The 14,839-nt window shown below is 38.3% G+C and overlaps 2 protein-coding genes across 6 annotated transcripts in view; both read right to left on the bottom strand.

Annotated features, from left to right (window-relative positions):
- Positions 1–7,709, bottom strand: part of CAVIN4 (caveolae associated protein 4) — a 15,056-nt gene extending 7,347 nt beyond the window's left edge. Inside the window, exons 1-2 of the mRNA XM_032419063.1 lie at positions 7,623–7,709; positions 6,014–6,469 (exon numbers count right to left, since the gene is read on the bottom strand). Of these exons, the coding sequence (XP_032274954.1) occupies positions 6,014–6,421 (408 nt within the window). The 5' untranslated portion in view covers positions 6,422–6,469; positions 7,623–7,709. The remainder of the gene's footprint in view (positions 1–6,013; positions 6,470–7,622) is intronic.
- The window catches only part of TMEFF1 (transmembrane protein with EGF like and two follistatin like domains 1), an 87,663-nt gene continuing 79,496 nt past the window's right edge, over positions 6,673–14,839 (bottom strand). For 4 of the 5 annotated variants that reach the window (XM_032419058.1, XM_032419060.1, XM_032419062.1 and 1 more), the window contains exons 9-10: positions 11,936–12,094; positions 6,938–8,062 (exon numbers count right to left, since the gene is read on the bottom strand). In XM_032419058.1, coding sequence (XP_032274949.1) covers positions 7,978–8,062; positions 11,936–12,094 — 244 coding nt within the window. In that variant the 3' untranslated portion in view covers positions 6,938–7,977. Of the gene's footprint in view, positions 8,063–11,935; positions 12,095–14,839 lie in introns of all 5 variants that reach the window. The other variant, XM_032419059.1, reaches the window with a different exon arrangement.

Raw genomic sequence — 14,839 nt, 5'->3', positions numbered from 1 at the left:
TCACATCCTTTCTCTACTTTAAAACTTTTGGGAACTCATCAATACTCACAGGAGAGAGTCAGTTCTTTAATATGATTAGAAGGCTCTTCAGTTTGAGCTAAACCTACTTTCCAGTCCAGCAACACACAACCACTCTCTGCTCCTCAAACACAGTGTTTTCATCTCTCCATGTCTTTGTATATTTTTTACTACTTTTTTTTTTTTTGCTTCTTTTAATGCCTTTCACCCCTTTCAGCTCTGTCAACAAAATCTTCAAGAATCAATTCAAATGTCCCCAACTTCCCCCCAAGAAGCTAATTCTTTCTCCAATTTACACCAGAATGACATGTACACACCTCTACTTACAATACTTAATCACTGTTTGAATTGAATTGGAAATCTACTCATTTATATACTGAGGCCTTCACTAAATAATAGGTTTGATGAAAGCAGAGATGTGTCCTATGTTTTACACCCAGTATCTATCAGAGAGCCTTGTACATAGTAGTTATACTCAATAAATGAATGTTCAATCAAATAGGGTATACACATTCGTTCAACAGTTTCTAAGCACCTACCATGCACCAGTCAATGTTCTAGGAACTGAGAACCTCCTGAGAAGAAAAGAGTAAAAGAGCTTATATTCTTGAAGAGAGAGAAATAAACAAGTTAAATATATAGTCTGTTGAATGGTGGTAAATGCTAAGGTGAAATATAAAGTAGGGAAGGGGAATATGCAGTGACTAAGGAAGATGCTTAGAAAGTCCTCACCAATAAGATGACATCCTAGCCTAGACCAGAAGGTAATGCATATATTTGGGAGGAAAACCAAAATGGGCAAGAAAGGCGGCGGTATGGCGGAAGCAGAGAGATCAAGGGGCAAGAAGAGGAGGAAAGAGGATTAGAGAGGTAGTGGGAGAGCCAGCTCATGTAGGGTTCTATATCCAATAATAAGAACCATGGCTCTTATTCTGAGTTTGATAGGAAGCCCTTTTATTTTTTTTAAGGATTTTATTTGTTTGAGAGAGAGGGCGCGCGCTCGCGCACCTGGGTGGGGGAGGGGCAGAGAGAGAAGCAGACTCCCCTCAGAGCAGGGAGCCCAATGTGGGGCTTGATCCCAGGACCCTGGGATCATGACCCGAACAGAAGGCAGACACTTAACCGACTGAGCCACCCGGACGCCCCTGCTTCCACATTTTTATAATGAAAATTCTTTTCACTAAACTGGCGCCCCTAATAGGAAGCCCTTTTAAAAGTTTTGAGAATAGTGACATGATTTGACCCATGCTGTAAAAGGATCGCTCTGGTGAAAACAGGCCCTAGAGGGTGAGATAAGAAGCAAGGAGAGTGCTTGGAGACCCCTGAGGTAAGTCAGATGAGAGATGCATGAGGATGCTGGCAGAGACCATGATGAGAAGCAGTCTGATTCCAGATCTCCTGGGATGGTAGGCGCTAACAGGACTTACTGCTAGATTTGTATGTGGAGTATCAGAGTCAAGGACGATTTTCAAGTACATGGCCTGAGCAGCAGAAGGATGGATTTCCCATTAACTGACATGGGGAAGAAAGCATGACAAAGAGACTGGAGGGTAAGGCTGGGATCCAAGATGTCAAGTAGGCAGCTGGGTATACAAGCCTGGAATTCAGGAAAGAGGTCTGGACTAGAGATATACCTTTAGGAATCATTAATGTCAAGAACTAAAAATCATGAAACCAGATGAAGGAGACTCCTAAGAGATTGAGTGAATGGGTCAACACTCAATGTTATCCAAACTTCTTGGGGCCAAGGTAAATTTCAGAATTCAGAATATTCAGATTTGGGGAAAAAATATATTACACTACATTCCCAGTCAGACCTTGGGAAGAAACAATTCTGTGAAATAATTATGAATATTCACTCTAAGGTGGGATAAACAGTATAAACAGCCTTGTGCTATTTCTGGTCAGTTTTGTCACCGAATGGGTTCAGGTCAACCCTAGGTCTTGCTACCCAGTATGTTATGGAAACTTTTTTAGAAATTTTTGGATTTTGGGGTTTAGACAGATAAATGGATTTTGAACCTGTAGATAAAAAGGAATAGATGAGAAAGAACTAAAAAGGAGAAATATCGGCCAGCGAAGCAGAAGGAAATCCAAGAGAGCAGCACCCCCAAAGCCAAGGAAAAAGAAGGTTCAAGAAGAGAGGGAGAGACCAACTATGTCAGATGTGTCAAAGGATAAGGATGAGAATTTGATTTGGGAACAAGGCAGACACTGGAGACCTTGCAAACCAGCCCAGAAACACAGCTGCTAAAGAAACCCAAATATTTAGGGATTATTTCTAAAACTAAAGAGGCAAAACTTTAAGGATCATGAGATTTTTTTAAGGGAACCCATGAGTTAAAATTTCTAAAAGAAACTATGCTCCTATTTGAGATCCAGATTAAATCTGTTCAGTCAAAAAAATTAGTATGTAAGAAATAGGTTTATTCCAGGGGCGCCTGGGTGGCTCAGTTGTTAAGCGTCTGCCTTCGGCTCAGGTCATGATGCCAGGTTCCTGGGATCGAGCCCCGCATCAGGCTCCCTGCTTTGCGGGAAGCCTGTTTCTCCCTCTCCCACCCCCCCCTGCTTGTGTTCCCTCTCTGGCTGTCTTTCTCTCTGTCAAATAAATAAAACCTTTAAAAAAAAAAAAAAAAGAAAAAGAAAGAAATAGGTTTATTCCAAAACCCATCAGCCTAACAGTCAAGAAGGTCCTTGGAACCTTAATTTCTTTGGATACTTGCTTAAAATTAAATTCTTTGGCTACAGGATTGGAGAGTCTAGCAGCTTAAAAAAGAAGAAAAGGCAGGTGGGCATCTCATAACTCTCTGATGAATCAGTGAGAGGCAGCAAAATTATTCCTCTCCTTTCCTGACACCTGCTACATGGAGTAGCTTCAGCAACACCAAGTGGGTTGGTATGGCCTGAGAAGGTATAATTAGAATAGGAAGGAGCCAAAGAATAATTACTGCTTAGTAGGGGGGAAACCCTCACAATCTCGCTATGAAGGAATAAGACATAGCTTAACTCAGGAATCATATACCCTTTTTTTCAATTGCACGAATTATACAAAATCACACTTAAAAACAAAACAGAGGTAGTCAGAGAAAGTACTTGTTACATGAATCTCTTTGTTGCAATTCCTACTGAGTCAGAGATACCATGAGTTAATGATGAATATACTGTAATAATAATTGAAGATTATGGGGTTGAGTTACAGTTGATTTTCAAATAATTATTATATATCTTTTTTAAAGATTTTACTTATTTATTTCAGAGAGAGAGCAAAGGTTGTGAGGAAGGGAGTGGGAGAAGCAGACTCCCCGCTGAGCAGGGAGCCCAACCCGGGGCTCAATCCCAGGACCCTGAGTTCATGACCTGAGCCAAAGGCAGACACTTAACCAACTGAGCCACCCAGGCGCCCCTTATTATATATCTTTTTATGTAAAAGTCCAGGTAAAACAATTTTTGTAACAAAGCGAGTACTATGGTCAGAGTAAAGTGGCTCTTATTGAGTATCAAAGTAACCTAGCTAGGGGACTTTTGAACATAGAGAAGTCCAAGGCTTATCATTAGGGAATGGCCAAATATCTCATTTGGTAACTGCAGGCATGTGGTTTGTAAGCAAAATTGCTAGAAGAGATGGTATGACGGCTGGCTCTCATGAGAAGGTCATTAAGGTGAAAGTATGTTCAAAGAGAAATCATAATTGTATGAAAAAGAGAAGATAATTTTTTTTAATGCCAATGTCCAGGATTAGGTGAAAGTTCCTGTGGGAGATAAAATGCCAATAAAGACTACCCCCAAAAATGTATCCAGGGAAAACTTCTTGAGGAAAAATCCAAGTGGAAATGAAAGTATACTACAGCTGAATTACTCCGGCTTCAAGTTAGTTTTAGTAGGACAGGTGATCTCAGGGTAACCACTTATACAGATTAACTATGAGAATGAAGTATAAGAATGAATTTTAACTAAATATAACCATGCGCATACTGTATAGTGTTCTAACAGCTAATGAATCATCAAATCCATTGTTATTTGCCTTCATCTTTTCTCTACAAGCTCCACCGTTATAAAAGACAGCAGCTGCTTATGAACAAACTGCTGCTTCCTCTGAACAACCTAATTTCATAGAACCTTCACAGTATTGTATCCTACAAAGAACAAGATCTGACTTAAATTAGCGCCTCTCAGTAGCTTTTTCATACTATCTTCTACTTGTTCAACTCTTTATAGAAACTCAGAAAAAAAATAGCAAGTTTCAGGGAATAAATGGGTGAATATAGAAAACAATCTTAACTGTAAAAAAAACAAAAATTATGTCTACAGACAAGAGTCGATTAGAACTTTTCAGAAACTTCTTTCCTCTAGCCTTTGTAGATCTTGATTGGTACCTGGTCCACTCTTTGCACAAAGGTTCTCAGGAGAAATGCTAGATACCAAGAATGTTTCCTGGCATGCCCCATGCAAGTGAAGGGTGCAACATAACCCATTCCTGCTAATGCCCCTGGAAGGTGAACTGAAGAATGGATCCTACATTCTCTAGTACCAAATCTAGGTCCTCATTATATACACTAACCCTGGGACTGGCCTCTTTTTCTTAAATAAAACAGGTTTTTAAAAACAGATCCCAAATACTACTCTGCCATCCCAGTGTAACTTTATCAGTCAACAGAGTACAATGGAGACTTAAAGAGTAGACAATGCTGTGGAGAATTATGGCCCACATCCCTCGTGTCTTATAAATATCTGCCTACATAATCCAACTGTATTCCTATTTCATTTTGTTTTTACTCTTCGAAGGTTTTTTCCTATGCATAGGGGTATCCATGCATTTTAAAAATACACTGTGATAATGTGTGTGTGTGTGTGTGTGTGTGTATACAGTGAATATCCCTGCACACATTCCTGATTTTATGCTTAGAAAAATTCTTTGACATGAAATTTTGGGGCCATTTGTGAAGGTTTGTGAAGGTTCTTAATAACATACTACCAAAACTTCCCTCCAGAAATGTTGTGCCAGTTAATACTCCCACCAGAATATGAAAGTGCTTTTTCTTTTTAACCCTTAAACTCTATGAGTATATGTTTTAATAACTGAAAATACTTAAATAGGCAAAAATGGAATTCTGATCTTTTGTCTTTTATGAACAGTCTGATAATGACCTTCCTGTTTTTCTACCACAGGGGGAAGAGTTCAACTTTTCCCTTTTGATTTGTAAGAGTCTTAAAATATATTACAGATACCATGCATTTTGCCATGGATGTGTTCCTATTTCAAAAAATATGAATGCCAAACGCAGAGTAATATAGGAATGTAGCGCAATGCACACTGCCACACTAAAACAGCTATATTAACTAAGCAGAGTCAAAAGACTTTGTAAGCATCAGAAGCAATTACTTCTATGACTCCAACATTTGTAAAACTATAACAACTATAAAAACACCTGCCTGATTATTCGTTAAGAAACAGTTTTTCTGTAACCTACATATTACCACATGCAAAAAATCCAACAGACAAATAATATTCCAAAGAGTTTACATTTTACTGTTTAGAGCTTTTCAGGCTCTCCATGATAAAGGGGAAAACTACATTGTGGGACTACGGGTCCTCGGTTTCTTTTTTTATACAACGAAGAGGTGTTTTAAACCAGAGGCTTCTTAGATCTCTTCTAGAACTAATATTCTCAGTCTCCAAAAGGGCACCATGCTAAGATGGCTAATATGCTGAAAGAGCCGTACCAATATTAAGTTTCAAAGGCAAGAAATAGCCTCAGCTATGATCCACAGTTCCTATTACACAAAATAGTTGAGAAACTCCACATACTGATAGGATAGCACATTAGTCAACACAGAAATGGCTTTATCCTGGGATTCTTGCTGATAAAGAACTTCACTCCATGAATATATACAATAGTTAGGATGTGATGCTGGAAAACTTCTCATATGACTGGTTGGCAATTCAAGGATGTTAAGATTTTGCAGTAATCAGACCAAACGCAGGTGGCAAGCTTACCTGGAATATGACCACACGAAATTTGTTTTTCTTCATTATTTCCTCTTGCTTGGATTCAACTTTTTTCACGTGAATTTGCTGCCTCTCTACCCGGGCCTTCACGTCTTTAATGTGAGCACTGATTTTTCGTGTTTTCTCAAACAACTTGTTAATGACGTAGACGGTATTGCTGTGTGACTGTGAGAGCTTCAACAGGTCAATCTGGACGGACTTTATGGCATTTCCCATTTCCCTGTGTCTCTCCTCTAGTCTCTTCTGGCTTGCCTGCACGCTGTCCACGATGGTGGCTACTTTGTCCAGCACGGTCACAATGGTGAGAGCAGCGTCTTGGTCTTCATCTTCTATAACGCTCGACAGGCGATTCTGGTGGATTTTATCAGCATTTGAAGCTGACCCATTATGTTCCATTTTAGTTATTTCTCAGTGAAAGATGTCCCGCCACAATCAGTTCTGGCGCTAAGAGTAAAAAGTTAGCTTGGTAACAGGCAACAGGGTTGTTTAAAGGGTTGGAAACCCCACCCCTGGAGACTGCTCAAGTATTTATAACTACAAATACCCACACATGACTGTTCTGCAACATGAACCCTTGTAGAGCACTGGGTACTGTTCCAAACATGCTTGGCGACTGACTAATGGACTCAAATAAGTCTGTGTGGAGAGAAGAGGAAAGCTTTAAAAAAAAAAAAAAAAAAAGTTCCCCGAAGCCGCCATGTTACTAACATTAAGCCTAGAAGCCAAATGACCAGAAAAGCAAATGCTGCATGTTGGGCAAAGCTTCTGTTTTTAGATAATTTCAAGCAGTATTTGCAAAAGCAAAGGGGAATTTTGAACTGAAATCTTTTCCTACTTACTTCACGTATTAAATGTACTGATTTATCAATAGGAAAGAACGTGGTAAATAAACACACCAAAACAGAGGCCATATAGTGAAAACATTATATTATAACATGCTTTTCCAAACCAAATATTAAAATTAATATTTAATTTTGAACATATTCTTAAATTCTACATGCATATATCTAAACTACAAGTTAAACAGCTGAATACATTCTACTCACACTTCAGATCTTTAAACACCAACAACCTATTAATACAGCTATTACTACAGGACAAATTTGGATAGAGGTCTTAGATAATTTTTAAGCTCACCTTAAGAGCACCAATCATTAACAATCATTTTTGCATTTTATTCACAAACACGGATACACTTTGTTTATTTATGTTAAAACAAATATTTTCTTAAAAACGAATGTGTATTAAGGTAGTTTAACTGATAGAGAAGGCTTTATTCCAATCTGTTTGTTAAACAGACTATTTTCACAATATCTAAAAATCTACTTTCCAGTGATCTGTTCCATCTTTGCTACCAGATACTTTTCCGAATTATCAGAATTATTTTTTCAAAGAGAGGAATAATCAAATTCCAATCCATACAACTTACAAATATTTTACATCTAACACACACAACTTTACAGTTCATGCGATAGGCAGTGTCTAAAAAATCAGTTACTAAATCTCAAAAACATTTAAATGTCTATTTAAACACAGTGTCTTCTAGATTTTTTTATCTTTTTTTTTTGTAAGAAAAGTAATCTGTAAACATCTTTACCTTTAGTTCATGCTTGGTCATTTGTTGTGGTCATTGTGGAAGAAGTGGGTATGACTTTATAACCATTTGTGAAGTGGTCCATCTTTGCAAAAATATTACATTCCATGGGTAAAGAACAAGTCTTAGAATTACCATGTGGTATAAATTTGTGAAATCAATTTCTGTATTTAAAAACATAAAACAAAGACTACTAAGCAGTCCAAAACTGTTGTAGCTGAATATTCTAAATACGAGCCAACAGTACTACACTAAAAATGTCCAAAAATAAGGCCTCTGAAATAAATATTTCCATTCTTTAAAAAAAGACATAATAAATGTACATCACATGGTTAGTGCACATATAAAAGTCATCAGTTTAAACCATTCTGGATGACGTATCTGAAGTAAAATGACCTAGGTTTTGCTTCTGTCGCCGTCCTCTGTTGTTTTTAGGGCATTTTCTGTTGAGTTAAAAAAAAATAATAATAAAGAAAAGAAAAAGGTCATTTTGTTTAAGAGATTTCAAATGTTTCCAAAGTAATACACGTTTCACACACAAAGCCATATTAGGAAAGAGGATGCTGTTTGATGCAAGACAAGCTGAGGACCAACATGTCAGACTGCTGTCTTCCCTACACAGCTGGGAGGTGAGAGGGTTAGGTACGGGATGCAGGTGTGAGCACAAGCAAAGCTCACTCCTGGGTCTCTATTGCTGCATATGCCTCCCTGAGAGGAATCCCGCTCTTCTTCTGACCTGGCAACTCCCTAGCCACAGTGACTGATAACACATAAACCTCGAACAGTAGAAAGGATCCTGGCCTATGTGCTTTTCCTGAGCATTAGGACACCCCCAAAATGACAAGAACAGCTTGGATGAAGGAGTAATTAGGAAGAAGTGTGCATGCACAGGAATGAATACGTAGGAAATGCTTAGTGATTTTAGACAATGACTCAAAAGAAGTTGTTCCACAGCCTGCTTGAGCAAACCACAGAACCCGATAAAGAACTGTCACGCCGGGGATAAGGGATAGTCCTTGACTCTGCTCTCATTTTACCATACCTGTTTCTCCATGGTGGTATAAATCTCATTGTGTTGTACCCACTCTTGTGTCTGCCCACTAGAATGCAAACACACGAGTGCTGTGGTATGCAACGTGGAACAAAGGCACTGGGATCAATTCTGGTAATTTTGAGCTCGGGCTCTGCTAAAAACTAGCTGTGCAACACCGTTTTCCCATATATGAAATATTAAAAATTGAACCAACCTCTAAGATCCCTGCCAGCAAGGAATTTATAATCTAATGGAAAGAAAGTCTTGCAACAAGGAGTGCTCCTAAAGTTCCATGTTTTTAATTCAGTTTCAAAAAGCACTGCTTTGCTTGACTTAAAAAGCTTTGATGGTAACACTTTCATTTCATATACTGTATTTCATAAATTTTATCTCACTAATTCTCACTAAAAACATTCTGAGGGAGACAGTGATAGAATCATCTCCATTTCATGGTTGAGAGGCCAAGCAAACCTCTTTAACCGTCACCAACCCACCATGACGTTGGAAGAGTTCCAACTCCCTGGAGCCATCGTTTTGTCATCTATTAAAAAAAGGGGTTGGCTGGGGTAATGCTTGAGGTCCCTGCTATTCTATCATTCTAAGAGTGTAAAAATATGAAAGAAGATTCCAAGCATAAAAGAAGAAAGTTTTACTCATGCAGTTTTGATACATGAGTCAGTGGGAACATCCTTTTAAAGGGAGATTCCTCACATGGGACAGCCACCATGGGATAAGTGAACAGCTGTCCCATAATGGACTATGTGGGAGAGGCACTCCTTAAAAATTCAGTGGAGCTAAGTCCAAGTACATAATTATAATATTCTAAATTCATGAAGCAAAACATTTGAGGGGAGAAACCACCACAATAAGAAGACAGGCTGCCAGGAGAAATGTAGGATAAATTCAACAAGATGGCCCTTCAGTCATGGAGACGGTGGGCAGTGAAGACAGTGTAACATGGCTGCAAAAACACTGTGATGTTCAAAGTGTCTGTAAAGGTAGTGAATGGATCTGGGATATCAGCTAGAAGGCACGGACTTGAAAACTATCTGTCAGGTAATTTTAACTTAGTAGAATTAGAATTTAGAAGATTATAGCACACTGAGAACAGAAGCAAAGAGCAGGATAAAAGGCTGCATTAGGATTTGTAAAAGAGCTTAACTATCTCCCTGATCTTAAGTAAGGTACTTCCCCCATCCAGGCCCTCAAGTTTCCTTACTTCTCTAGAACAGAAGGGGTTGACTCAAAGTTGCTTCCTGCTGACTCAACCATCCTTTGATCTTCTTAAAGATGACACTATCACCGGGCCTCAAAAGCTTCCCTCATCTTTACCTTATTTCTTTCTCTCACCCTCCATATAATTCATTACTCCACTCCAGCTTTCCTCGAATAATGTCCTATATGGTTCCCCTGACCTCCAGTGAAATTTTGCAGATGACACTCAGATCAATGCTCTGAAAAAAATGATTCATACCAAGTCGTCCCCCTGACTGTTCAAAAATCAAGTCTGAACTTTGCTCCCACACAATGGTCATACCTGGCAAATATATTTCCTGAGATGACTCAACATGGACCCTCCTCTTGAAGGTTCAGTGGAAAGAGGAATGCTCTGGAAATAAGGCAGCACTGAATCCAAATCCAGGCACTTCCACTTACTAGTTGGATGACCACAGGCAAATTACTTAACTTCTAAGCCTATATTAAACGGCCACAGGCAGTCCTGCTGTTATATGGGTTTCTTCTATTTGCCCTTTCTGCTGTCATTATTTTTTAATCATTACATCCCTATTTTAATCTACTGCCCAATTTTTTTAAAAAGATTTTATTTATTTATTTGCCAGAGAGAGACACAGCAGAGAGAGGGAACACAAGCAGGGGGAGTGGGAAAGGGAGAAGCAGGCTCCCCGCGGAGCAGGGAGCCCAATGCGGGGCTCGATCCCAGGACCCTGGGACCGTGACCTGAGCCGAATGCAGACGCTTAATGACTGAGCCACCCAGGTGCCCCATCTACTGCCCAATTTTATACTCAATAGTCTTGCCTAAGGGCAGATCATCTGTCCTGTGGAATAAAGTCCACTGAGAGGGCGCCTGGGTGGCTCAGTTTGTTGGGTGTTTGCCTTCAGCTCAGGTCATGATCTCAGGGTCCTGGGATCAAGCCCCATGTCAGGCTCCCTGCTTAGCAGGGAGCCTGCTTCTCCCTCTCCTCCCTGCTCCTGTTCTCTCTCACTATCTCCATCTCTCTCTCTCAAATAGGTAAATTAAATCTTAAAAAAAAAAAAGCTACCAATTTAAAATTAAATAAATAAAGTCCACTGACTTCAGCACCTAAATTTTATGAAAAGTACCTGTTACTCAGAGAACATTTTTTTTTTTATAATTTCTAGATTTATCATTTCAGCTCCAGATGGCTGAGAGTACTGAAGGTCTGGCTTCTATCCAGATCTTGGATAGAAGAGTCATAAATCCATTATGGCCTGCCAATATCTGTACTTGATATGCTCCGATCCTCTGCCCAGAATAATGCAGAAAAGTGCAGAGATGTTGTTGATGGGACTTCTGAACCAAATCTTAAAGGAGGTATGAAGAGCCATGCAAGAAAAAGGACATGACACTGGGAAGCAGAAAGACAATATGAACTGGATTTAGTTTGACTTTTCTTGGGCCCAGAATTGGAATTATACATTTCCACTCAGTTTGGAAAACACCCATTTTATGCCCACTGTAATCCAAGTATGTCTTTTAATTTGGAGTTTAGTTATGATAAACGCCAATTGTTTCAGTTATGATGGAGAATTTTAGAGATGACTTATGATTGTATTCCAGAAAACGAAGTAATGTTAAGACAACGATATAATAAGAAAAGCAGTTTTCTTTAATCTCTGGTTTCTTCCTTTCTTACTATATTTACTATGGATAAACTTGGGGCATAAAACACCTTCCAGTTCCTCAGAGCTTTAAAAATCTCGGCATGGTCCTTCTGCTATTACCATCATCATCCCCGAGTGCAGTTCTAAGATCCCTAAATTCCTTTATGCTACTGAATATTCTCATGCTCCCTCTGCATGCAGCCCAGCTACACCTGTAACCCTGAGAATGAGTTCTTGCCCATATTCTAAAGAAGCAAGATAAGGAGAGGTCAGACCCACATAGAAACCTTAGGCAACTGATCCTAGGACTTTTTTCCTAATAGACTAGAGGACTTGAAGCACCTATCATTTTGAGTGTGCTTCAAGGTTCTACCCACCTCTAATTTAAGTTTGGTATTTCTTAGGTCATTACCTACCTTGTTATGCACATGACAATCGCTACTATAATGGCAATCTGTACAGCTCCAATAATTGCTGCAATAAGAACATGAGTGAGCTTTTGCCTACTTGGCACAACATAAAGAATACTGAAGTCCGTCTTTTCACAATGCTGCCCAGTATAGCCAGATTCACATCTGAAAGGGGGGGGGGGGGGAGAAAGATTCCTATGAGAATTACAAATTTCAATAATTCTAGGTTTTAAAATTAAAAACATAAGACAGAATGATAAATTTATACTGAAAAACCATTGCCATTTACGTATTTCCTTAAACTCTATTCAATACGTCTATTTCACATAGTGCTTCTTTTATCTATCATTATAGGACATTAATTTTTAAGTTGCTGAATGGTCTTTATTACCTTTATTTTAAAAATAGGTACATACTAGTACATTCAGTGGCTAGAATATAGCTAACATCTATTCCCTCACTCTAAGACATGTCAGTTATTTTCCATTTTCCACAATTATGAATGAGGTAGGGCAAACATTTGTTGAGTGTGCACATTTCTATATTTAGTGTTATTGCTTAGGCTAGGTACTTGGAAATGGGATGACTGAATAAATAGGTATAAACATTTACAGTTCTCTGAACATAGCACCAAATTATATTCAACACACTTTCAGTATACATAAATATAATCATTTAAGATGTGGGGGGGGAGGGAGAAAAATAAGTTATTAATGACAGAAACAGAGCCAAGCAGCCAAGTAGGTGCTAATCTTAGAAATTATCTGAATTCCAAGTAAAAGTAAATAAAAAGGCAACAACATCAGCTCATAATAATAATTTGACAGGGGGAAACATTTAAGATATTTAACAGAAATTTCACACGTTTTAGCTGACAGAGTGTAATGTATAAATTAGCCAGTCTTCAGTAAGAGCTGATTAATAAAACCTCTGAAGTGTAAGGATACCGTAGTTATTAACATCCCACACTTCATTTCAAAAAAAGATTTTTTAATAGAGCACACATAAAGAAACCCGGGAGTAGGGAAATAGGAAGCCAGGGGTGATGTGAGTCCACTAATCTCATCCCTGAGATTCCTATACACCTGCCAGAAAGTTTCACATTGAGCTCTAAGTTTACTAGCAGACCAAAAAAAAAAAAAAAAGTAGTAAGGTAGATTTATAGATCATGGAATGGAATTGAGAGCCCAGCAATATACCCATATATCTATGGTCAACTGATTTTTAACAAGGGTGCTAAGACTATTCAATGAGAAAAAATAATCTCTTCAACAAAAACTACTGGGACAACTGGACATCCACATGTGAAAGAATGAAGCTGGACCTTTTCTTCACAACATACACAAAAAATAATTCAAAATGCATCACAGTTCTAAATATAAGAGCTACAACTATAAAACTCTTAGGAAAACAAAAAAAGAAATAAATCCTCATGATCTGGATTGGGCAATGTTTTCTTAGATGTGATACCAAAAGCACAAGCAACAACAAAAAAGTTAAACTGGATTAAATCAAAATTAAAATCTTTGTTTAAGGACGCTATCAAGAAAGTGAACAGATAACCAAAAGAACAGGAGAACATTTTTGCAAATTATTTATCTGATTAGAGACTTGTATCTAGAATACATTAAGAAACTATTACAAACTCATTAACAAAAAGAAAAAAAATTACAAAATGGGCAAAAAATCTGAATAGACATTTTTCCAAACAAGATATACAAATGGCAAATAAGCCCATGAAAAGATAGCAACATCATTAGCCACCATGGAAATGCAAATCAAAACCACAATAAGATACCACTCCATACCCACTAGAATGGCCAGAAGCAGAAAGTCAGATAATATCTGTTGGAAAAGATACTGTAGGGAATGAAAAATGGCCAAGCCACGTTGGAAAACAGTCTGGCAGTCCTCAAAAGTTAAACCCAGAGTTACCATTTGGCCCAGCAATTCCATTCCTGGACACTTACCTAACTGAAAGCAACACAAGTCCACACAGAAACTTGCAAACAATTATTCAGGGCAGCATTATTCATTAATAGCCAAAAAGTGGAAACAATCCAAATATTCAATTGGTAAGCAGATTATAAAATGCGGTATTATAAGGAACAAAGTACTGACACACACTACAACATGGATAAACCTTGAAAACATGATACTCAGTGAAAGAAGCCAGATACAGAAGACCACATTCTACAAGTCCACTTAAATGAAATGTCCAGAACAGGCAGATCGATAGAGACAAAACAGATTAGTGATTGTCTAAGACTAAGGGGGATAGGGAGATTTGGGAGTAATAGCTAAAGGACACAGTTTCTTCTGGGGGTGATGAAATGTTCTAAAATTGATTGTGGGGATTGCAAAACTGAAAAAAACACTAAATACTAAAAACCACTGGTTTAAAAAAAAAAAGAAGAAGAAGAAGAGGGGCGCCTGGGTGGCTCAGTCAGTTAGGCATCTATCTGCCCTCAGTTCACGTCATGACGCTGAGATCCTGGGATGGAGCTCCGAGTCAGCTTCCCTACTCAGAAGGGAATCTGCTTCTCCCTCTCCCTCCGCCCCTCCCCCTGCTAGAGCACACACTCTCTCTCTCATATAAATAAATAAAACCTTAAAAAAAAGAATGAAAAAGAATAAATGAAAAAAAGTGGTAAAATCATTAACATAAAATACAATCCCCACAAAATAAAATCAAACCAGTTGTTCAAAAGAACCACAGTGACTATCATAATTAGATTGAAGGGGATTTTATCTCATTGGTCCTGATTTAAAGAGGGCACTTTCTGATACAGAGAACATCAACCTCAACAATATAGCTGTAATAAATTCAACAATATAATGAAATCTTATAGGATTTTTTAAAATAATGCCTGTTGTGGTAGGCTAATGGTGAAAAGTCAAAACTCAATA

Source organism: Phoca vitulina, unplaced genomic scaffold, assembly GCF_004348235.1.
Source record: "Phoca vitulina isolate PV1807 unplaced genomic scaffold, GSC_HSeal_1.0 scaffold21, whole genome shotgun sequence".
Lineage (NCBI taxonomy): Eukaryota > Metazoa > Chordata > Mammalia > Carnivora > Phocidae > Phoca > Phoca vitulina.
Note: the sequence above shows the minus strand (reverse complement) of the source record. Positions and strands in the feature narration are given on the sequence as shown.